The following is a 21,884-nucleotide window of genomic DNA, read 5'->3' as shown; positions in this document are numbered from 1 at the left end:
GACGGCTAGAGTGAAAACTGCGAATGTGGTATGGATTTCATCATGAAAGGGGTGGTGTGCAGAGTGGTAAAGGACTCATGACTGACCTTATTCATGATTAATGTAAACGGTGCGTAGTCAGTGCTGCAACAGTGCGGTTCACTAGGCCACAGCATGTAGAGCGCGCTCCCTGCCAAACAAAAACATTGCTGTTAGGCATAGGAGCTGCCCGTTCCCAAACCCAAACGACTCATACGCAAACCGAGAGAGGTGGATAACGGGCGCTACTACAAGCTCGAGGCTTTCGCGGATGACGCGGTGCGAGTTTCTACAATCTTCAGTGTCGTTAGCAAAGCTCTCAAGAAGGTTCTGCATGCGCGACAGCAGTGAATGAGTGTCAGACAACGTTTACTGGCAAGTAGCAGGACCCTTGCGAAGGGGTCCCGGACAGACAGTTTTCTTCAAGGTCGACTCAGTTGGGAAAAGAAGACATGTTCTAAAGGTGTCATCATTCAAGGGGAGGGCGCTGTCGCGTGTCGCAGGGAGAAGCATGTCCTTACCTAGCAAAAGAACGAGAAGGGTGGGAGGCGTGCCAGCGACATTTCATGGGTGCGCATGGCGCGCGGGTTGTTGCAGTCTCTGCAGAAAAAAAGTTTGGCGATCGAAGGTCAGAACTTATAGAAGGTTCGGAGAAACATTCGGCCACTAGGCGCATTCGGTAAAGCTCGCTCGACGCGCGAAAGCCACGCCGCACGTGAGCAGAGCTGAGCACCAGCCACGCTTACTCAGCAGCGTCTCAAGGTTACGCTTCTGAGGCTGTGGATTTCTCAAGCAACTCTACGACATACTTCCCTACCATCTACCTACCTCGTCCGCGCGCTTCGACTTCTTCCTCCGCCGCCATGGCAGCGCCCGACGCACCCCCGAAATTCTCCCTCGCCCTCGGCTCCAAGAAAGCGGCGCCGCAAAATACCAAGAAGCGGCCGCACTCGACACTGCACGATTCGGACGACGAGGATGAGGGCGCACCCAAGGCGCAGGACGTCTCACACTTCGATGCATCCGCCGGCGGTGCAATCGACGCGCGGAAACCGAAAGAAGAGACGGGCCCGCTCGTCATCCCCAAGCAAGCAAACCGCGACTGGCACGCCGAGAGCCAGGCCCGCAAGCGCCAGAAGAGCCAGCTCCCCAGCAGACCTCAGGCGAACGGCCACGGCGACGACGAGCAGGACTTCGAGGAGGAGAAGCCCGTTTTCGGCTTGAACATTGTGAAGAAGGCGGATGCGGCGGAGGCTGATGGCGACACTGAGGCGACGGAGGAAGCGCCTGCCGAGCCGGCTGTGCCGAAGACGGAGGACCAGCTTGCGCTTGAGGCGCTACTGGGCGAAGGGACAGCGTCGAATCTAGTTGTGCCCATCGCGGACAACGAGGACGAGGCTTTCAGCCGCGACTATGAGCGTGCGCCGGATGTTGCCACACTCGAGGAGTATGAGGCAGTGCCTGTGGAACAATTCGGAGCCGCGATGCTGCGTGGCATGGGCTGGAAGGAAGGCGAGGCCATTGGCAGGCGGAAGGGTCAAAAGGCAGTACAGCCAAGGGTCGTGGAGAGGAGGCCTGCATTGATGGGCATCGGCGCAAAGCCTGACAAGGCAATCGCTGAGGAGCTGGGTGCGTGGGGTAAAGGCGCAAAAAGAGGGAAACCGGCGCAATCCTACAATCCGGTCGTTATGAGAAACAAGAAGACGGGAGAACAGTACACCGAGGAGGAATTGAAGCAAAAGATCGCGGACCAAGAGGCGGAGGAAGCGGCACGCGCCCGCGAGCTCGCAAAGCAGAAGGATTCGTCCGCGCGCGATTCCGAGAGGCGTTCCGAGAAGTCCTCAAGACGTCACCGATACGATGAGGATGATTACGAATCCGACCGCCGTGACAGAGACCGGCGCAAGAGGGAGAAGGATTCAGACCGGGACTACGACAGTAAACACCGGTCTTCGCGGCGCGACCGCGACCGCAGCGCCTCGGACGAGGATCGCTACCGGAGACGCAAGTACGACAGCAAGGACTACGACCGGAGGGATCGTGATAGGGATCGCGATCGTGAGAGAGATCGCAAGCCTAGCGACAGGAGTCGGGACGATTATTCCTCCAAGTCCTCTTCGCGCCGTGACCACCGCGACAGAAGTCGGGACAAATATCGCGACTCGGATCGTGAACGACGCCGACGCCGAGACGATTAACAATCATTGCTCCTTCAGCTGAGGATATGGACCAAATGCGGACCGCGGATTAGCAATTACTGAGGGGATTCTACACGGGAAGTTGGTCAGCACAGGAACTACGGACAAAAAGGAGGAAGGATGTATCATAATCAGAGGACGCAACATACTAATCCGGACCAACACGGAGGATCTCATACTTCAAATTACACATCACGACCGGCTGGCGGAGTTAATGTCGGGAGGATTATCAATAACGATTCATCAGCGTTGTAGGATACCAGAGACCCTACCTTGGCTAGAGCCAGCGTCACAGCGAAGTCCCAACTTTTGATGTTGAATATCACATTCTACCTACACTGCCAAAATTGAAGCAGTAACGCAGAGAATGCTATCACAGTGTCCAATATGAATTTCCAGGTGAATGGATTCAGCTGAACCACGTTGGCATTCCGAGCGCCGTTTGCCAGCTCGTACGAGCTCTGGTCTCTCGTCGGCGAATTTCCAACATCCGCGGCGCTGACCGGATCGTAGGACATCCGGGAAAGCCGGATGGCGGCTAATTTGGTTGTGCCTCTGATCTCGTCCGTATGCTCATGAGATTCGAGGTACACGTCGGCGACATTAGTTCGGCGTTCAACACATCCGTGGGTTTTCGACCGTGGAGGTCATAGCCGGTCTCCGCTTCTTGGCTCGGACGGATTGGAACATCGGCGTTTTCTTGGTACTGGTTGTCGGTACCTCAGGGTAAGCATACTACGTTCCTTGCATCGTTTCTGAGACTGAGATGTCCAAAGAATGGAACGGAGTTGTTCTCAGAGGATTGTTTCGAAGGGGCTTGTTGTATGTATGCTTTGGTGGTGGAGCTGGTTCCGGACAATTCCTTGGGCGGTGTGTACCAGAACACTACAAAGGATCGTGCTCTTCAATCTTGGCCCAATATGTTTCCCGCCCGCCTGGTTTCGTCCGGATCCTGACGCCCAACCATCGATCGGGTTGCAGACTCGGCACAATCTGTGGTAGCTTTGATATTATCCAGACAATCCAACTGGAAGCAAAGGGGTTCATCAGCACTCAGCAACACGCAGTCCTCTCATGCTCACCTGATTCGAATAGTCTATTCCGAGACGACCTCACCCTCCAATCAGAGAACAGCGAAAATTCTATTTTTCTGAGAGGTATCGCCCCGCGCTTAACAGCCTAGCAAGAAATCTCAACAAACATCGACATATTCCCTCCACTATAACCCAGTCCAGGTACACACTACCCCAACGCACCTCAACTCGCAACATCATCCTTCAAACTCCTCCCTTCCTCATCCCTGGGGAAGTCCAACAAAAACGGATCCCTCCGCACCTTGGCGTAGGCGGGGCGAGCCAGGCTCCTGGCGGCGACGTCGATGTCGGTCTTGATGTCGTCGATCAGGCTCTCCTTGGACACGTAGTCGTACTCGGGGCGGATGAAGCCGAGGATGACGAGGTTGAGGTGGGCGCCGTAAAAGTCCTGCGCGAAGTCGTGCATGATGTGCACCTCGACCGACCGCACCGAGTTCTTGTAGAACGGATTCCACCCCACGCTCATGACCATCGGGTGCACGCGTCCCTTGCCTTCCCACTCCTCCTCATCCGCCGCGCCGCTGCCGCTGAACAGCGCGCTGCTGACCGCGTCGGCGACCTTGCCGCCCGCGTTCTTCACCTTGGACGCGATGCTGCTGTTGCTGCTAGCGGCGGCGGTGGTGGTGGTGCCGTTGGTGCTGGAGGTGGCGCTCGCATCTGGTTGGTCGTTGCTGACGAAGTCTAACGCTGCCCAGCCGTAGTAGATGCCTGACTCAAGGTCTTCATGGCCGCCGACGCTAAGACCTGCGAGGGGGATGTTGGCGGTTGGGATGCCAAGCTGGTGGGGAGAAGGTCGTTAGTGCTATGTTCGTACAGAAGTCGGAAGAATCAAGGGTGGAGACTGAGCCTGAGAAGAAGGAGGGAAAAAGGAAAAGGAAGAAAGGAAAAAAGCGAAGAGGAAAGAAAGACAGCCGGTGTACAGGGAGATTTTGGTAATGTTCGTGAGCAATTACAAGTCAGTAGTACTCGAGATTATACAAGTAGGGCGTTGATCTCTAGTGATGAAGGCATTTCTTCCCGTCTCTGCATGGTGTTGGTATTACCCCAAGCAACGAGTGCTGGGAATCCTCGGCAAATAAATACCGAAGTATGCAGCTTTGGTATTTCTTGCGCAGTTATTTCCAGGATCTTAGTTAAGGAGGAGCCTACACGTGTGAGGCTGAAAAGCCACGTGCTCCGCCCGAGGAGTCATCCGCGCCAAGTTTCTTGGGCCCAACAAGGAGGTAACAGCAGATCAAACTACTGTATCCTCTCTGCCTCGGTCGCATCCATGGAGGCATTTTCCTTGTGCCGCAGGCTCTGAAAGAAGCCAGGACGTTGTCACGATCGTCGGACCTCGGAAGCGACGGACATATCCGACGATTTAGGAAAAAGAGAAGAAAAAAAGGAAAGCAGAAAAGGAGAGCAAAAGACGTATAACGGCCAGTACCAGGCTCAATAGACGAGTAAATGATCAGCTCACCTCTTTGCTGCCGCGACCGAAGCCCTTGATGACCTTGCCGCCGAGTTTCAGCGGGAACGGAGGCTCCGGCACGTCGGGCCCGGCGATGGGGTCGCGAGGACCGTCGGGGCGCATTTTCGTCGGTGGGCGGTGGAGTTGAGAGAAGGGGTGGGCAACTGGGAGCACAGCGGAACCAAGGTCGCAGGCTGTTTCCTGTTGTATGTATTGGCAGGGTGGACGGATGGTGCTTGGTAATGGAGTTTCGGTTGGATAGCGAGGTCGGGCCGGGATGACGAGATGATCGATAAGGTGCGCCATCGCCCGCTTCGGACTAGTGTGGGGGCTGCGAAAGAACGGCGTGGAAGCATGCTCTCTTTTCGGATGTTGAGATATTGTATGCCTTCTAACCATGGCTGAGGCGGATGCTCAGTCGCAGATATATATCCAAGTAATTTTCCCTTTTTACAGGCTGCATTGACCTCCAGAATCAAAACTAGCTACTGAAACATGTTCCGCCTTCTCATCCTCGCTACTTTCCTTGCGCTCCTGGTCACAGCCCATGTTTGTTCACAGCCAAGCAACCCTATCATTTGCAGCTCTACTAACTAGCAGTAGGCTAAGGATAAGGGTCTGGAATGCGGGAGTAAAGTAAAAGGAACGCATGAGCACCGAAGGAATTTCATAACCGCCATAGAGAACTTTTGCGGGAAATACGGGGGCCAAACCGTCATGACAGCCAAGGACGCATACAGCTATGAAACTAAAGTCGACGGCCAGTTTATATGGTCAAAAGATGATGCGACAGCTACTATTACCACCGAAGTCTCATCTACGACGGGCGGGCGGATCACCTTGGACCGCGAGGAGTGCCGCTCCATGTTACGAATCCCTATCGATCAGTGCTGTACTCATACCGAGGCGAAAAAGTACGGAGGAAAGTTGGCGAAAGGGGATAAACTTTGGTCTATAGGGCTATCGATCGATAATCACGAGGAGTGATTCGAAGCCGCTAAACGGGCAAGCCTTAAACGTATGAAAGACATCAGTTCGCAGAAGCAAATGCCAGGATATCCTCATGCAAGTCGACCCTGCGGATCGATGGTATGCTTCCAACAACATTCTTCACTGCAATTGAGACCATCCGATCTTCTTCGAAGGCCTGGATTTCCATTCGCACATCTTGAACCCTCTTGCCATGTAGCCAAACCTCGACATCGTCAACTTTCTCGCCCCAGGACCCACGGGTGGAGCACCTCGCGACTATCCCCGGCATCGGCGCCCGCACGTGCTTGAACTCCAACTGCTTGAGCCAGCTCGCCATGAGCGCCTCTCCTGTTAGCTTGATGTAGGCTTCTTTGTAGCACCAAAACGTGTAGAACCGCCGCAGCTTAGCGTCGATTAAGAGATCCGAACTGAACGTGACCGGCTCCGTACGGCCATCCTCGAGCGTACGGTGGGCAGTGAGAGTCTGATCGCGGCGGCAGCAGCGGTCACTGCGACCGAGCTCGGCGGACGTGAGAATCGAGCCGTCCAGGAGCTGTACGCTGTCGACATTGTACTTCATGTCCCACGACTCCTCGGCGGAGAAAATCTCATCGTATATGTCAACCCAGCCGTCAAACCCGTCTTTGTCAATGACTCGGAAGTCGTTCCGCTCATTGACGCAGACAATGTCGACGCCAAGCTCAACACCGGGCACCGTAGACCCAACCAGGGCGACGAGGCCAGCTTGGTGGGAGACGTTAAAAGTGATGTTGGGCACAGGCTTCCCATCCTCGGCCACGTAGCAGGGCTTTCCGTGCACAGGATCTCCAGCGCGGCCGAAGCGGATTTTGTGCCAGGGCGCGCCGGTGACTTTGGCGATGAAGGCTCGCTTGAGCAGTGCAGAACCCAGACTCAGGCGAGCATCTTGGATGAAGTGTTTTCTTCGCACGCCTTCTTGCTCCTCTGGGCTAAGTAGATTCAGAACGTCGGCTGCCTGTTGCTAGGTTCAGCGCAGCTTCGGCGAATTAGTCTGGTGGGTGAGACGGACAGCCTGTTCGATGCGGCTCCCCGGCCAGAGGGAGCGCGTGTCGAGAAGCCAGTAGGTCAACTCTTGGTCCATGGCGACTCGGAAGTTTCAGGTGGACTCAGTTTGAGAGGAACGCATTGCCGTGCCGACAGAGAGTCGGAGGTGAGACGGAATGCGGCTGAAAGTGGTACCTAGAAATAGACCTTGGATCAGATAAGCACTTATCAGATGGGACACGGTGTGTTTGCGGCTGGCGTGATTGGACGACTCTGACGTGAGGAAAAATGGGTCGGGGCGAGCGCCGAACATCGGCGGGGCCCAGCGCATTCCCGCCGGGAGTCATCCAGGCCGTCAATAATTTGGGACAACGCCAAACTGCACTCCGCAACAACCCCCATAACCACAATGGCTTCGCACACCCCGTCGCAACGTTACCTCAGCACTCGCGGAGGATCCTACGATGTACGTCGCTCACACAGCCGCCGCCGGCAGCCCTGACAAAAACTTCAATCCGCCCCGCCGCCCCGCTCCCAAGCAAACATACACATTAGCTGAGACTCGCACGCCCAGCTGTCCTTCGAGGATGTCGTCCTGAAGGGCCTCGCCAACGATGGCGGCCTGTTCATCCCCGAGGAGATCCCCGCCCTGCCCGCCGACTGGGCCACGGCCTGGAAGGACTACTCCTTCGAGGAGCTGGCCTTCGCCATCTTCTCGCTCTACATCTCGCCCTCCGAGATCCCGTCCGCCGACCTCAAGGAGCTCATCCGCAAGAGCTACGCCACCTTCCGCGCCCAGGACCGCACCCCGACCGTCACCCTCGACGAGAAGCGCAACATCCACCTGCTTGAACTGTTCCACGGCCCGACCTTCGCCTTCAAGGACGTCGCCCTGCAGTTCTTGGGCAACTTGTTCGAATACTTCCTCGTGAGGCGGAATCAGGGCAAGACTGAGGGCGACAAGGAGCACTTGACCGTCATTGGCGCCACGAGCGGCGACACGGGCTCTGCTGCCATCTATGGTCTGCGCGGCAAGAAGGATGTGTCGGTCTTCATCATGCACCCGCAGGGCAAGGTCAGCCCCATCCAGGAGGCCCAGATGACCACGGTGCTGGACGCCAACGTGCACAACCTTGCCGTCGACGGCACCTTTGACGACTGCCAGGTAAGCTCTCCTCCAGTCACAGACTTTTTAAGTTCCTGATCTCACACCACCGCAGGACTTCGTGAAGGCCCTCTTCGCCGACGAGGCCATCAACAAGACGCACCGCCTGGCCGCCGTCAACTCGATCAACTGGGCCCGCATCCTCGCCCAGATCACCTACTACTTCGCCGCCTACTTCGCCCTCGTCCGCTCGCCCGCCTACACCAGCGGCGCAGCCGTGCGCTTCGTCGTGCCCACGGGCAACTTCGGCGACATCCTCGCCGGCTACTTCGCCAAGCGCATGGGTCTGCCCGTCGACAAGCTGGTCATCGCCACGAACGAGAACGACATCCTCGACCGCTTCTGGAAGAGCGGCCGCTACGAGAAGAAGCCCGTCCACGGCGCCGCGGCCACGGGCGGCCTGCCCGCCGACGGCGTCAAGGCCCACGAGAGCGGCGTCAAGGAGACGCTGTCGCCCGCCATGGACATCCTCGTGTCCAGCAACTTCGAGCGCCTGCTCTGGTTCCTCTCCTACCAAATCGCCAGCGATTCGGCCACCGTCGCCGAGAGGCGCGCCGCCGCCGGCGACCGCGTGCGCGGCTGGCTCAACGACCTCAAGACGGCCGGCGGCTTCGCCGTCGACGCGTCCATCCTGGCCGCCGCCTCGGCCGACTTCGAGTCGGAGCGCGTGTCGGACGAGCAGACGCTGGCCACCATCCGCACCACCTACCTCGCCACGGCCGCCCAGCAGGCGCCCAAGAAGGCCGCGCACCACGGCACCAAGGGCACCCTCTCCGCCGCCGGCAACTACATCCTCGACCCCCACTCGGCCATCGGCATCGCCGCCGCCCAGCGCAGCGTCGAGCGCGCCCCCGCGCCCCAGTGCCACCACATCTCGCTCGCCACCGCCCACCCGGCCAAGTTCTCGCAGGCCGTCCAGCTCGCCCTCAAGGACCAGGCCGACTTCGACTTCGCCACCGTGCTGCCCGACCAGTTCGTCGGCCTCGAGCAGAAGGAGAAGCGCGTCACCGTCGTCAGGAAGAGCGACGGCATCGACGGCATCAGGAGCCTCGTCATCAAGAGGGTCGAGGAGGAGAAGTTGGCGAACGGCCATTAGAAGGGCGTCGTCTTTGGTTAGAGGAAGAAGAATTTATTGGCTACGCTTTTTCGTTTTTTTACGTTGGTAAAGGGGGATTTGAGATAAAAATTTTCTTTACACGTATGCATGCATGCATGCATGCACGCAATGATGATCTGTCGAGATAAAAGACGAAAGAGGGCGAGCGAATTAAAGTGGTGATGTGGGGTGAATTGAACAACGAAAAAAAGTTAGCGTACAATAGAGACGATTTCAAGAGAGAATAAGATGCTAGCATGCAGCATCGTCACCCGCCTCGGCTCTGGTATCAATGCAACTCCTGACCTGTAGAAAAAATCTTGGACCGTAAATATCACATTTTGAAACTATGACCCAAACCAAGCATACAAAGAAAGGAACGAAAAGCTCGGTATACGGTCTCAGCTCCGTTTAGCTACAGCCGTAAACCGATGACAAAGCCGTAATTAAGAGGGGCAGAGAGAGGGAAGAAGAAAGCAACACGCAGTAGTGACGCTCGAGAATTAAATCAAGAGTAAGGTGAAAAAGAGCAGGATGAATGGATCATAGACCGCTTCAAGGGCGTGTCAAGCCTGGTCTCCAACATCGTTCCGGAAGTAGAGAGCGCTCTTGGTAAACAAAGCTGTCGTTGTGTTCTGAAACGGCGTGCTTAATGGTCATTGTGCGGGTTTTGCTGCCATTGGTCATTCGTCGATGGTGGTTGGAAATGCGGTTGCTGCTCCATAGATTGCACGAAGTGCTGTTGTTGCTGATCCTGGGTTGGTGGCGAGAATTGGTAGGGGTGGTGCTCAGTTGGAGGTTGGTGATGCTGCTGAGGTTGGGACATCGTCGCAACCTCGTATTCGTAGTTTCCGTGGGGGACATGATGGCTCACAAACGCGGCGGAGGCATCGCTGCCCAAAGTGACGCCGAGCGGAAAGGGGGGAGCCAGTGGGTTGCCAAAGGCCATGAAAGGGTTGCTCAAATCGTACATGTTGTGGAAGACTCCAGTGCTCCATGTTGAGTCGACCGGTACGGTCCAGTCCGTAGACCACAGTTCCTCGTCGGTGTAGTGAGGCCACGATTCTTCTTGGTCATGCTGGAAGGTGACATGGTTGGGGACATTGGATTGCTCCGGGTCCTCCATGGTTTGATCCTGAAAAGTGTCAACGATTATGTGATCCCGTACTTGCTTTACAGCATGGGTTGAGCTAAGCCGCTCAGCTCCGTCCCAAACCTCCGTCTTACTCACAGGGGTCCCACTCACTTGGGCAGAAGAACCAAGTATTGAGTGTTGCATTCGATCAGGCGTGAAGTCAGCAGAGCCTTTCCTTTCCTTGGATAGGTGCTCTGACGCTGGCTCTGATCCGCGTTCGGCCATCTCCACAAGGTCAGAGGTATCAATATGTTCAAAAGGCGAGAACCCTTTGAATTGTTCCTCAGCCTGCTTGCACGCAGACTTTGCGCTTTCATTCCCGTTCGCAGCCATCATTGTGAGCCAGCGGAGCAGCTTCCTGGCAGTATGCAAGATTCCTTCCTGGTTCACGGAAAGATCCTTCATGTGGCACATTTCGAACGCCAACTCCAGCATCAGAACAGTCATCGCCTGCATGAGGTGATGAACTATGCACCACCATGGGCCATTGTAATACATCCAGTTGACGTCTGGGACATCCATGTCGGGAAGAAGGTCAGACATGCTTCTAGCAGCCATGACGCACTCCCTGGCGCGCTCCTGATCAATGTTTTTGGAGCCTTGTCCCTGCTTTTGGATCCGCTTGTCGATGCGGCACAGACAAGGACGGTTGAGGAGGATCTTCGTACTGTAGAAGCCGAATCCTAAAAGGATTTTCTCTCGGCAGAAGGCATTCTTGTCCTCCGAGTGGGCAAACCGGAATTCCATTGGGAGGCCCCCATACCACTGGTCAAGTTCTGTGCCCAAAGCAACGATCTCGTACTGTGCGCGTTCCCAGGATTTCTGAACGGTAGTGGCTGAGTAAAGATTGACCAAGATCTTTTGGGAGATGACTGCGAGTTGGACACGGTTGCGAAAATTAGTCGCAACGCTTGGAGTAGATTCTAGGTCCAGAACCGCTTTCCTGTCCTCGCTCGCCGGGGTGGATGACGCTTCTGATTGGCACCTGTTCCACTCTTCGAGGTTCTTTCCTCCGGACTTGGCCAAGCTGGCTTCGTCGATGGGGGCCGGAGCTGGAGTTGAGCAAAACCTCTGATCAACTGCAGTAGGCCGCCCGAGAGTTTCGCAAAGGAGGTTCTCAATATAGTAGAGGGACCACCAAACCCGGATCCTTTTCTCCTTAGACACAGCATCTTTGTGGGGATCCAAGTTGCGAAGATGCAGGCCAAGAGCAATAGCCTGGCGGCATGCCAAACCAATCATAACCCACGATCTGTGTAATAAAGTATCAGACTTGACAAAAACGGCGGAACGCGACACGGAGCCGGGAGGACGACGCATTAGTTCCAAGCAATTGACATACCGACTGACTTGGCTGATGGTCAAGTAATAGAAAGAGACGAGACCGAGGACCTGGATACGTTGAAGGTCAGGGTGGGCGACGATAGCATCTCCGGGCATTCCAAGGCTGAGAGCCCGTGTGTAGTACACAAGATGGTCTCGCTCGTCGCCGCGCCAGGGGGCATTTACTAGATGAGAAAATTTAGCACCAATGGCAAACACCATATTCAATATGGCACGCCATGTTGCAGGCAAGCTTTCTGGGTTCTTTGCACGAGAGTACCGCCGATATTGGTCTAGGAAGACGGATTTGGAGAGGATTGGCAGCGCATCTTGAACTGTGTCCATATAGTGATCTAGTAGATGTCGAGCAACCTGTGGTGGTGGAAGCTCATCTTTGTCGACATGATCAAAGGTAAGGACATTTTCCGTATCCAGGTGATAGGTGAAGTCAGATATGGGAGGATGTTTCTGAGTTTCAGCAGCATGGCGCTCCTTTCTCGCGCTCAGGCGATCTCTCTGGGCTTCCTCACTCTTACCGGGCTTGCCGTACGAATTGCCCCGTACGTCGTTTTCTATGCCCCCGTGCTGGGCTTGGGAAAGACGACGGGCCCAGGCAACCTCGGAATTTTTGCCAATGAAACCAGTGGCCCTAGCCTTCTCAGAGCGGTTGAAGTCCTCTTCAATAATGTCCACAGACTCCTCGGAGCCAACGTCTGCGGAGACATCGGCCTCCCCTTGTAAGGTAGGCGATGAGGATCTGGGAAGCTTTTCGGGAACGGCACTGCCAGACGACTTGCGCCGCCTCTTTGAGGCTATGGTCTGGAGGGAGCGTACAGACGTATCATCTTCCAGGATCTGAGTCGACTTGGCTCACTGTCAGTGGGCATTGTTGGCAAGCAGCCGATGTGACGAGAACATGCACGGGAATGCGGTGCTTGGCGAATCCCAAGTAGGGCAATAACGAGGTGAGCTAGGGAGATAGACAACTTCATACCTCAGACTCAATTGCTCGAATCTTTTGCTGAAGGTGTGGGGGAAGAGATACTTCGCGGGAGATGTCACCGAGAAGTTGTAGCAGGCGGTCGCTCCGTTCTGTAGCTCTATGAGAAGAGCATTAGCCCTGATGGGGCGGAGGATGGCGGCGGTGGGGCTACCTTTTGTTCTGCTCTCGTTTGCCCTCGGCGTACACGCAGGGAATTTGGCACTGCTCGCAATGCTCACAGGTAGGGCGCTTGCCGTTACACTTGATTTTCCTAGTCCGACACTCGACACAAGCCTTGGGCGTGCGCCTCTTTTCGGCAGCCGAGGGTGGAGGTGCTGGATCCAGTCTGGGACGTAGCGGCGGGATGGCCACCTTTGCAGCAGGCGTAGGCGTATGGGAGGGCGGATCCATGCTTGATTGCTGTTGTCCCAGATGCTGGTGACGCAAGGCGGCCACATGCTTTGCCGAGCGGCGGGCTGGCTCGGTGGAGCTCATGGCGACTACAGCTGCGGAGCAATGGAAGTCTCGAGCATGTGGACCGCGCTGGGGAAGGTGCTCGGATGACGTAGCGATATGGCGACGGATAAAGTGCAGCTGGAGGCGATTGCGGGGGGCTAGCCGGAAGCGGCGAAATGGGGTGATGGGGACCAGGGCGTCGGCGCGCAAGCGAAAGATGGCGGCAGCTTCTTTGGCAGGCGCGAGGCTGATGATGAATTGGCTCTCTTCTAGCTGTTGGCAAGAGCACTAAAGATTCTAGCGGAACCATCTCCGTTGCCACTTCCTGCTGGTGCCGTGCACGCCATACCTGCCTCCCTGGGTTACTACCACTCCGCCCGACGCGACGGTGGGGCGACGAGCTGCGTCCTCTTGCCGTGCAAAACTCGCCGCTCAGCAGCGTCGTGATACTGCGTCTCGAACCTTAGCGACTGGACATCGGCATTCCAGCAGTCACGTGCGCGCCAGGCATCAAGGCGCCATCCGCTCCGCCGCGCGCTGCTCCGACTCAGTCATCGCTCGCAGCCGCATTCCATCGCGACAACATCGGCCATGTCTCATAGCGAAAGCCCTGGTCCGGCTGCGGCCGAGAGCCAGTATTTCAGCAGCAACCCGCCGCCGCCCTCGCTGCAGGCGCATCTGACGCTCGCCCGCGCCTTCATCCAGAGACACGCCGAGGAAGGTCGTCGCGTGGTGCTCGTCACATCAGGCGGCACTACGGTTCCGCTGGAGGAGCAGACGGTCCGCTACATCGATAACTTCTCGGCGGGTACCCGCGGCGCCACGTCCGCCGAGTACTTCCTCAAGCATGGCTACGCCGTCATCTACCTGCACAGGCAGTTCTCCCTGCTGCCGTACAGCCGCCACTACTCGCACAACACCCGCTCCTTCCTGGATTTCATGCGGGAAGACGAGGACGGCCGCGTGATTGTAGACGAAGAGCATCAGCGTCAGATGCTCCGCGTTCTGCGCCAGTACACAGAGGCCAAGCGCCAGAACACGCTGCTCATCTTGTCCTTCGTCACCATCACCGACTACCTGTGGGAGCTTCGCGAGGTGGCCAAGCTGATGCGGCCGTTGGGCAACCGCGCCATATTCTACCTTGCCGCCGCCGTGTCCGACTTTTTCGTTCCCAAGGACCGCATGGTTGAGCACAAGATCCAAAGTGTCGAGGAGTTTACTCAGCAAAAGGATTCGTCCGAGGCAGCTGTGAGCAGCAAGCCTCAGCCAGCCGCTCGCACCGAGGGCAAGTCTCTCATCATTGACTTGGAGCCTGTTCCCAAGTTCCTGAAGTCGTTGGTGGATGGCTGGGCCCCGGACGCCATGATCGTTTCCTTCAAGCTGGAGACGGACCCCAACATGCTGGTCCGCAAGTCCGTCTACGCGTTGAAGCGTTACCATCATCACCTCGTGATCGGCAACCTGCTGTCCACCCGCAAGTGGGAAGTCGTCTTCGTCAGCGCCGATGAGGGCGAAAAGTGGATCCGCGTGCCTCGCAACCGGAGAGGTAGGAGTACGTCGGGCATTGAGGCATTGGTAGGCAAGGCAGCACTGCGAACCAACATCGACGAAGATGCGGTCGAGGACGAGAACGACCAGATCACGCAGCCACCTGCCCTGAGCGATGCCGACCCGATTGTCGAGATTGAAAGCCTCATTATCCCAGAGATTGCAAGGCTGCACGAAAAGCTCATGCAGAAGGGTGGCAGTTCTTAAGATGGTAGATGGAGCTTTGTACAGAACGGGAAATGGCCAAAGCTCTATTGCAGTTTTCTCTCCGCTGAAATCTTAGATTGTGATGGCTAAGAGATTCCTAGCGCAAATTGGAATGTTACAGAGACTCGCAATTGATCCGATTGAATGCGGTTGTGCACGGGAAAGCAGAAGCTCGGTTAGACTTTCGACCCAAAGTGGTTGCCGCACCTACCTAACATCCGAGTCGGCCGGCGCGGGGCAATATGCACGCGACGCGACACCACGGCAGCTGCGACACACGTCTGAATGGTGCCCACCCTGCTTAACGATGGCCTGGCTGACAAATTGCCTGCTCGGCCTCAAGGACCCCGCACTCCGCGGTGACGCCATTCGAGCTTATCGTCCCGCGATGATAAAACGCGACAGCAGGCCTCACCTTCACCTTGACCAAATCCACGCTCCTGCCCCTCACAGCAACAATGGCTAGCTACGAAGCTCCGGGCATTCCGCCCAAGATCACCTTCTACACTTTCCCCGAGTGTCCGTGGTGCCAGCGAGTGCAATTCATTCTCAGCGACCTCAAGATTCCGGTGGAGCAAGTTATCATCAACCTCGACGAACCTCGCCCTCAATGGTACCTTGACATCAATCCGGTGAGCAATGGGTCCTCTCCCGAACCATATGCTCGCTGAACTGACCCTCGACTCAGCGCGGTCTGGTGCCCGCCATCAAGTTCTCCAACGACGTGGTCGTCAACGAGATCCTCTACGAATCGAACATCATCTCGCAATTCCTAGTCGACCTGCGTCCGTCCCACCTGCTGCCCGCCTCCCTAGCCGACCCTGCTGCCCCGCTCCGCCGCGCGAAGATCCAGTTCTTCATTGATACCTTCATGTCGAAACTCGGCAGCCAGTTCCGCACGCTACTGCTGGCCGACAATCAGGACGCAAAGGTGGACGCGCTTCTCGCCGACGTAGAGAAGTTCATCGAGCCACTGCTCGATAGCGCTGGACCTTTTGTCGACGGCAGCAAGGAGTTGACCTACGCCGAGGTGAGTACAAGCATGACCAAGGATTTGGCTTTAGCTAACGTGAGGGTACAGACTCAAGTTGCGCCTTTCCTGCTGCGGTTCTACTCGTTGTCGAATGGCACCTACCTGCCTACTAAGCTCAAGTCTGGTTTGAAGAGCTTGCCAAACTTCTCCAAGTGGGCTGCTGCAACCATCGAGCATCCCAGCATCAAGAGCAATTACAATGAGGAGGCCGTTGTTGCGCGGTCGGCACAGACCGTGGCTAAGATCAAGGCCAAGGCTTGATTGCCCTTTCTGATCGATGGGGGTACTTGAATGCTACATGCCGCAGATAAGTTTGAGGCCCACTGGAGACTGTCAGGACGTAAAAATCCCCACAGTCTTTGCCTTTCCACCAGGGTCAGACACAAGGTTTCTAGGAAAACCTGAAATTGAGCTCTAATGATACTGCTTTTGCAAGAAATCTACCATCATCGATCGTGCATGTTCGATACGTAAAAGAGGGCCGTTACAAATTGTCCAAACTCCATGCCACATGTCAATACCCAGAAAACCAAAAATCCAAAAGGCCCAACGAAGGTATCAGGTCAAAGTGTGTCAGTCCCATCAGTGCGAAGCACGACGCAGCCGCTTCTCACGGTGACTTGTGAGCGCATTTCGTCCGCTATCGCCTTTGAGCAGATTCAGCAGCAGCCTCGCCGCCGTCACGTCTCGCGAACTGGACTCTTCAGGGCTCTCCGAAGCCGGGCTAGCACTGCTACGCTGAACATGTGCACTCCAAACAGATACCGTTTCGTCGTCATTGTCGTCATCATCGCCATCCCCTTCCTTCTCAACCGTCGAGATCGGCCGCTTCGCAGCTGCCCTCGTCTGCTGCTCACCCTCCACCTCCGCTGCCGGTGCGGGCACAAACGAACGCGGCACGAACGACATCCACGACGATGCCTCTCCGACCGGAGACGACGTCGGTCCCCGGTAGTATCTAGCTCCGGCGACGCGCGCATTGACAGCCGGCGGCGCCGTCACCCCGGAACCATAGCAGTACAAGCTTTTGTCGCCGACCTTGACAAAGCTGTTGACGTCGACTGCTGGTGCTAATGCTGCTGCTCCACCACCGCCATTGTTCACGCTCGCCCACTGCGGCGGCGCCGGCACCTGCGTCAACGGCGACACCTGCGGCGAGCAGAGGTACATGCCGGGGCGCTCCGTGTCGGACGCGTAGCCGCTCTCGATGGTCAAGCTCGGCGACGGCCACTTGCCGCTGAAGGTTGTGGCGGCGGTGGTGGTGGTGGTGGTACTGCCATCGAAGTTGTCGTAGTGCCTGCCGTGGGGTTGTTCACGCTGCTGCTGCTGTGGTGATGGCGTCGACGGTGTCGGCGGCGCTGCTACGAGGCGTGGTCGAAGAGACCGTGGACCGGGTGTCGAGGGTGGAGGAGGAGGCATCCAGGACGACGCTTTTCCTCCCGTCGTCGTCGTTGGCGCCATCGTCGCCACTGAACGCAGCGGCGAACCAGTCCTCGAGCGACTAACCGGCGCCGCCAGCAACAACGCCGGGCCACGACGACGACGTTCACCCGGACTATTGTTGCCGCCATCACCACCATTATCACCACCACCACCACTCCTCACCACCCCCCTATTCTCCCTCTCCTCCCCCTCCCTCTCCCTCATCCCCTCCCCCTCCACACCACCACTCACCCCCTTCATCTTCTTCCTGCTCCCCTTCTGCCAATCCTCCGCCTGCGCCCGGCACCGCTGCACCACAGTCCGCGGGATCCGGAACGTCGCGTACAGCGCGTCGGCCGGATGCAGGCAGTCGCGCACGAAATCGGGCCCGAACAACGGCGTCAGCGCCGCGCGCAGGTGCCAGCAGAAATTGGCCGCTACCGCGCGCGCCGCGTCGTACGGTAGCCAGTAGCCCTGCGCTAGCAGCGAGCCGCCTGTGATGCTGTGGCTAATATCGCGCAAGCCGGGGTTGAGGGAGATGGCGCGGGCGGGGGTGGTCTGGGAGGTGGGTTAGTGGGTTTGTAAGAGGGTGTGGGGTGCAGAACTGACCTTGGAGTATTTGCAGCACTTGAAGAAGTGCGTGATACGCGTGAGGCCGACGTTGTAGTCCCACATCACGGTCCATTTGACGTCGTCGCCGGGAAGTACGAACGTGTAGTGGAAGACTGTACGTGCATGGCTTAGCAAGATGGGACAAAGCGCGGTGATGGTGGTGGTGGTGGGCGGTTGTTGTGGGAAAGTCATTGTCTAATTACACTCACTCACTCACCTTCGAACGCCTCCCGTCCCGTCTTCTCGAGGAAGTCCTTCTTCTCGCTGCTGTACGGTATGTGCTGGGGGTAGTCCTTGATCTCGTCGACGGGCGGGAAGATCTGGTACTCGCGGTGCCGCGCCGCGAGGCTCGGGTCGTAGTTGTCGTGGTCGACGCTGCCGAACGGCGGGTAGCGCACCTCGCCCTTGGGCCTGCCCTTGACGAAGACGGCGTCGGCCTTGGAGAGCTTCTGGCGTTTGGGGGGTTGTTGTTGCTCCTGGTCCCTCAGCATGGACGTCTTCGTTGAAGGAGGAGGAGGGGGAGTGACCACCGTCGACTCGACATGGTGGTGGTGGTGGTCGACCGAGGAAGGGTTGAGAAGGGATCCGATGTCCATCTTGACTTGGGGCTGAGGATTATGGGCTGGGACTGGGATTGTGACGGAGCCGCCGTTGGCTAAACCCACTCGACACTGGTCTCGGGAAGGTGAGGGTGATTTGAGGGGAGAGAGGCCAAACGGAAACAAGATTGGGCACTGGTGGTGTCAGCAAAGGGAAGAGGAGGGGATCAGCCCGACTGAGTGCGTCAGGGATAATCGATGGTGGAGGTCGAAGAAAGAGAAAAGGTGTACGAGGGTGCGAGGCAGGGCAGAGGCCTTATACAGTGTGGGGGGGTCATCAGCTCACCACTCTTTCTGCTGCGAATCACCCGCCGACCAGGATTATGGAAGGAAAGTGCCAGCACGCAACGAGCCGTTTAGCGTGCTGCAGCACTTACCGCCACTGCGAGCAGTCTGTCTTTGTTGGGGCGGCGGCGACGCGGGGAGGGCGGGCTGTCTGAGATCTCGCTCACCGGCTGTTGCTGCTCCTTCGGCTACTACTGCTGCTGGTCCCTGTCGGGTGGATCTGCAGACGGGACAGTACAGGACGCTTGCTCTCGGCAGTGGACGCTGTCTTTGGTCTGGGCGATTTTCTACCCGTTGGTCGGCTGGACGAGCCTGAATCGAGTCCGGGGGACTGGAAATACGGACGCCGCGTTGTGTAGAGGAGGGTAAGTCAAGATTGCTAGACAGGTCAATGTCTGGCTCTCGATATGAGTGTTTTACTTCAAGAGCAGACTAACCTCCAGACTTGGAGACGTGGGGTGGCAGAATCTAGATTTAACAGAGCTCCAGGAAGATCACCGAACGATGACGAAGGAAACGTCCGATCTTATACTTGGCCGGCCACCGGCGCTGGCACCATTCGCCTCGTTCCTCCTGCACACGGCCGTCTGCTGATTGCGGGTTTTCAAGGCTTGCTTCAGTGACAATCTATGGAAGACGGTTCAAGTAAGCGGCCTGATTGCTCCACCCCGGTCCACGCTTGTTGTCTGGAGGGGCAAAAGAGCAAGCGGACGGCTGGGAAACAGAGTGGTTGATCTATCGACTGAGGGAGGCTTCTCGCAACGGCCCGCTTTTCTTCAGCGGGAGTGTAGCGACAGAAGGCACGGAGAGGCGTTGCTCGAGGCGGAGTTTCACCGCATCCGCCGCGCGGCCCAGCCTGCTTTGCCTCCCAGCCATGCAGCTTTCCTGCACAGATCCGCTCGACAGAAGCAACGGCAGGCAACCTTCTGCACAGGAAACGACGGCCCATGCGACGGCCTTTGCCCGGCTGCTGGGAAGGCAGTAGGGCGGGCACCTCTACGCTGCTGTTCCAGCCAGCCAAACAGCCTCGTTTGGCCAGACGAGCACCTGCGATCATGCGTGGAGCCGGCCAGGTCTTACATCGCCGTTTCTTCAGCCAAACGGGCCCATGCCCCCGGTCACGCTGTCAAGAGTGCAATGAGACATGGCAGCGAGGTCCAGTTGGGGGATAGGCGTCATGGGAACACAGTTTTACATTATGGCCGGTCCCGCATGCACACTCTGCTGCTCCACATCTCAGACCAGCGCAGAAGCCATGCTTCCCTGGCCGTAGGAGAAAATCGATGGTCAGGGCTCCCACTGTGCGGCGCAAAGCTAGCGGCTTCCAATCGGCTGGCGGCTTCGTGCTGCGGCTTCCCGCGCGGAGGGTCGCCCGCATTCGCCCCTGAAAACTTTGTGCCCGCCCACCCTCCATCTCTTTTTTCCAAACATGGGCCCGAGCGTCCGTGCTTGTGGATTCGTGCGTTTGTGCCCTGCAAGTATTGGGCGTCGTGCTGCCCGGGCTGCGCCGCGGCGTCGAAGTGCTTCCTGGTTGGGCCTGAGACAGAAAAATGGCCGGGCACGGCGGGCGGCGCGACGCTTTCTGACTGGACGGCGGGACTCGAATTGCAGAGAGAAAGGAAATATGCGCACGTGCTGGTCATACGTCTCGCTGGATGAGGCTTGGGGTGGCAGCCGTGGGGTCGTCGTATGCGCGAGCGGACCGGACGGGTGCGAGGACAGACGGGACTGGAAGGCGAGGGAAGGCAGGCCGACTCCGAAGCACGACGACGGCCGGCAGCGACGGCCTGCATCCTGATCGTCTTGCCTGCAGCGTGCGAAGGGACGATGCTTCGTACTTGTAATCATGCCTCTTCCCTTGAGCCTTGACGCCTACTCACCAATCCACGTCTGCCAACACGCAGCGAAGATGGCGGTGACTCACCGCTTCGAAAGCTTTCGGCCTTCTGTAAATGAAGCGGTGGAGCTGTCTCAACTGACCGCTTCGTCCGCCGAGAGCACTACCTATGTATGCTCCCGCGCCGAGACAGCAACGCCGCATTCTGGAAGTCAAACGAGCGGCCATTTCAGGCTCCCGCGCCGCGGCTGCCCATCGCGTCATCTAACCCTTTTCCCGTTCTACTCGAAACTTGGTCCGTCGAAGTACTTGCACCGAGGAAGCTGGCTTCGTTTCTCGGATTTGACAACTCCGTTTTCTTTCCATAAATTGCTCTCCCGTCCTGGGTGTACGTCTGTGCCACGCAAGGCTCGAGGATTGATAGTATGACAAATTTCCGCGCGGAAGAGGCACGCCTTGCTGCCAACGGGCGCCCCAGCCGCGTCCTACGTCGTCCAACTCGTCGCGAGCGCTGCCTCTTCAAGGAACCTCCCCGCTACCTCTACCACGATGCCTCCATTTTCGAAACAAAGGCTACCAATCAGTGCCTTCAGCAGCCGGCGGAGGGTCATGCAGTGGGACAAGTGCGGTCAGTGATTGGATGATTTACCGCGAAGACTGAATTACTTACTCTTGATTCGCGACCGGGTGCATGAGATGGTTCGGATTTGACCGAGCGACATATGCAGCTGGTTTTGAGGCACCGTCGTTCGCATATGGCATATGCGGAGTGCAGTTGCCATAGCATTGCGAAAGTGCTGCTAAGCTGATCAGCAGACAGTCGTCTTGTCTCCACGTGACGGATGGCTGGGAAGGGTTACATGAGGGACAGGCATCGTGGCAGCCAGCGGGACACCCGTCCACTGACACTTCTGGCCGCCTACCCACCTCCCCGGCTGGTTCTGGTCGCCCTGTCTTGCACCACACCACCCGCGTTACCCCAGGGTCGCGCCAAACGAGCTGTCAAAAAAACCTAACTGGGAACAGAACAAAACGGCGACACATGTGCACGGCACGAGGGCACTGCCTTCTTCCGCCCGCAGCCTCTCGAAAGCGTTCATGCGTATTTCCGTGGTAACTCTCTTTCTCTTTTCCATATCCGACTGCATTTTTCCGTCATCCCCTTTTACACACCATACCCGCAGGGCCACTCATTCTCCACGGCGTTATTTTTGGGGGCAGGGAGAACCCCCAACAACGAGGCTGCCCGCGCCCTGCGTTTCTTGTGCGAGTATCACAGCACGGGCCGGAGTAGACATGGTCATACCCGAGAGGCCCGCCCCGCGCTTCCCTTCTTTCCTTCCCTTCTCTTTTTTTCCCGTCTCAGCCCTGCAGGACGCGTGGTCCCTGGGCCGTCGCAAGCAGTACAACGGCTGCACTCGACTTG

General features: G+C 57.3%; 8 protein-coding genes across 8 annotated transcripts; 4 read left to right on the top strand and 4 right to left on the bottom strand.

Annotated features, from left to right (window-relative positions):
• Window positions 1–881: 881 nt before the first annotated feature.
• LTHEOB_4741 (Pre-mRNA-splicing factor spp2) lies at window positions 882–2,216 on the top strand (the record flags this gene model as incomplete). Its single annotated transcript, XM_035513809.1, has 1 exon — window positions 882–2,216. The coding sequence occupies one exon, from the start codon at window positions 882–884 to the stop codon at window positions 2,214–2,216; it is 1,335 nt and encodes a 444-aa protein (XP_035374790.1).
• Window positions 2,217–3,473: 1,257 nt separating this feature from the next.
• LTHEOB_4740 (Riboflavin kinase protein) lies at window positions 3,474–4,886 on the bottom strand (the record flags this gene model as incomplete). The annotated part of the gene is made up of 2 exons (XM_035513808.1): window positions 3,474–4,088; window positions 4,773–4,886. 2 exons carry the CDS (start codon window positions 4,884–4,886, stop codon window positions 3,474–3,476), a joined length of 729 nt encoding a protein of 242 aa, XP_035374789.1.
• A 907-nt stretch (window positions 4,887–5,793) lies between these two features.
• LTHEOB_4739 (4 -phosphopantetheinyl transferase protein) lies at window positions 5,794–6,855 on the bottom strand (the record flags this gene model as incomplete). Its single annotated transcript, XM_035513806.1, has 2 exons — window positions 5,794–6,729; window positions 6,784–6,855. 2 exons carry the CDS (start codon window positions 6,853–6,855, stop codon window positions 5,794–5,796), a joined length of 1,008 nt encoding a protein of 335 aa, XP_035374788.1.
• Window positions 6,856–7,167: 312 nt separating this feature from the next.
• On the top strand, window positions 7,168–9,019 carry LTHEOB_4738 (Threonine synthase; the record flags this gene model as incomplete). The annotated part of the gene is made up of 3 exons (XM_035513805.1): window positions 7,168–7,224; window positions 7,333–7,923; window positions 7,979–9,019. 3 exons carry the CDS (start codon window positions 7,168–7,170, stop codon window positions 9,017–9,019), a joined length of 1,689 nt encoding a protein of 562 aa, XP_035374787.1.
• A 649-nt stretch (window positions 9,020–9,668) lies between these two features.
• Window positions 9,669–12,954, bottom strand: LTHEOB_4737 (C6 transcription factor; the record flags this gene model as incomplete). Its single annotated transcript, XM_035513804.1, has 5 exons — window positions 9,669–10,154; window positions 10,251–11,406; window positions 11,497–12,341; window positions 12,472–12,577; window positions 12,632–12,954. The coding sequence occupies 5 exons, from the start codon at window positions 12,952–12,954 to the stop codon at window positions 9,669–9,671; spliced, it is 2,916 nt and encodes a 971-aa protein (XP_035374786.1).
• A 552-nt stretch (window positions 12,955–13,506) lies between these two features.
• On the top strand, window positions 13,507–14,670 carry LTHEOB_4736 (Phosphopantothenate-cysteine ligase; the record flags this gene model as incomplete). The annotated part of the gene is made up of 1 exon (XM_035513803.1): window positions 13,507–14,670. The coding sequence occupies one exon, from the start codon at window positions 13,507–13,509 to the stop codon at window positions 14,668–14,670; it is 1,164 nt and encodes a 387-aa protein (XP_035374785.1).
• A 458-nt stretch (window positions 14,671–15,128) lies between these two features.
• Window positions 15,129–15,964, top strand: LTHEOB_4735 (Glutathione-S-transferase; the record flags this gene model as incomplete). The annotated part of the gene is made up of 3 exons (XM_035513802.1): window positions 15,129–15,302; window positions 15,359–15,700; window positions 15,752–15,964. The coding sequence occupies 3 exons, from the start codon at window positions 15,129–15,131 to the stop codon at window positions 15,962–15,964; spliced, it is 729 nt and encodes a 242-aa protein (XP_035374784.1).
• Window positions 15,965–16,285: 321 nt separating this feature from the next.
• LTHEOB_4734 (APSES transcription factor protein) lies at window positions 16,286–18,333 on the bottom strand (the record flags this gene model as incomplete). Its single annotated transcript, XM_035513801.1, has 4 exons — window positions 16,286–17,029; window positions 17,210–17,683; window positions 17,735–17,850; window positions 17,955–18,333. 4 exons carry the CDS (start codon window positions 18,331–18,333, stop codon window positions 16,286–16,288), a joined length of 1,713 nt encoding a protein of 570 aa, XP_035374783.1.
• Window positions 18,334–21,884: the final 3,551 nt, after the last annotated feature.

Source organism: Lasiodiplodia theobromae (genome assembly GCF_012971845.1).
Source record: "Lasiodiplodia theobromae strain AM2As chromosome Unknown scaffold_12, whole genome shotgun sequence".
Classification (NCBI taxonomy): domain Eukaryota; kingdom Fungi; phylum Ascomycota; class Dothideomycetes; order Botryosphaeriales; family Botryosphaeriaceae; genus Lasiodiplodia; species Lasiodiplodia theobromae.
The sequence above is the reverse complement of the archived record's forward strand: the minus strand, read 5'-3'. Positions and strand labels throughout refer to the sequence as shown.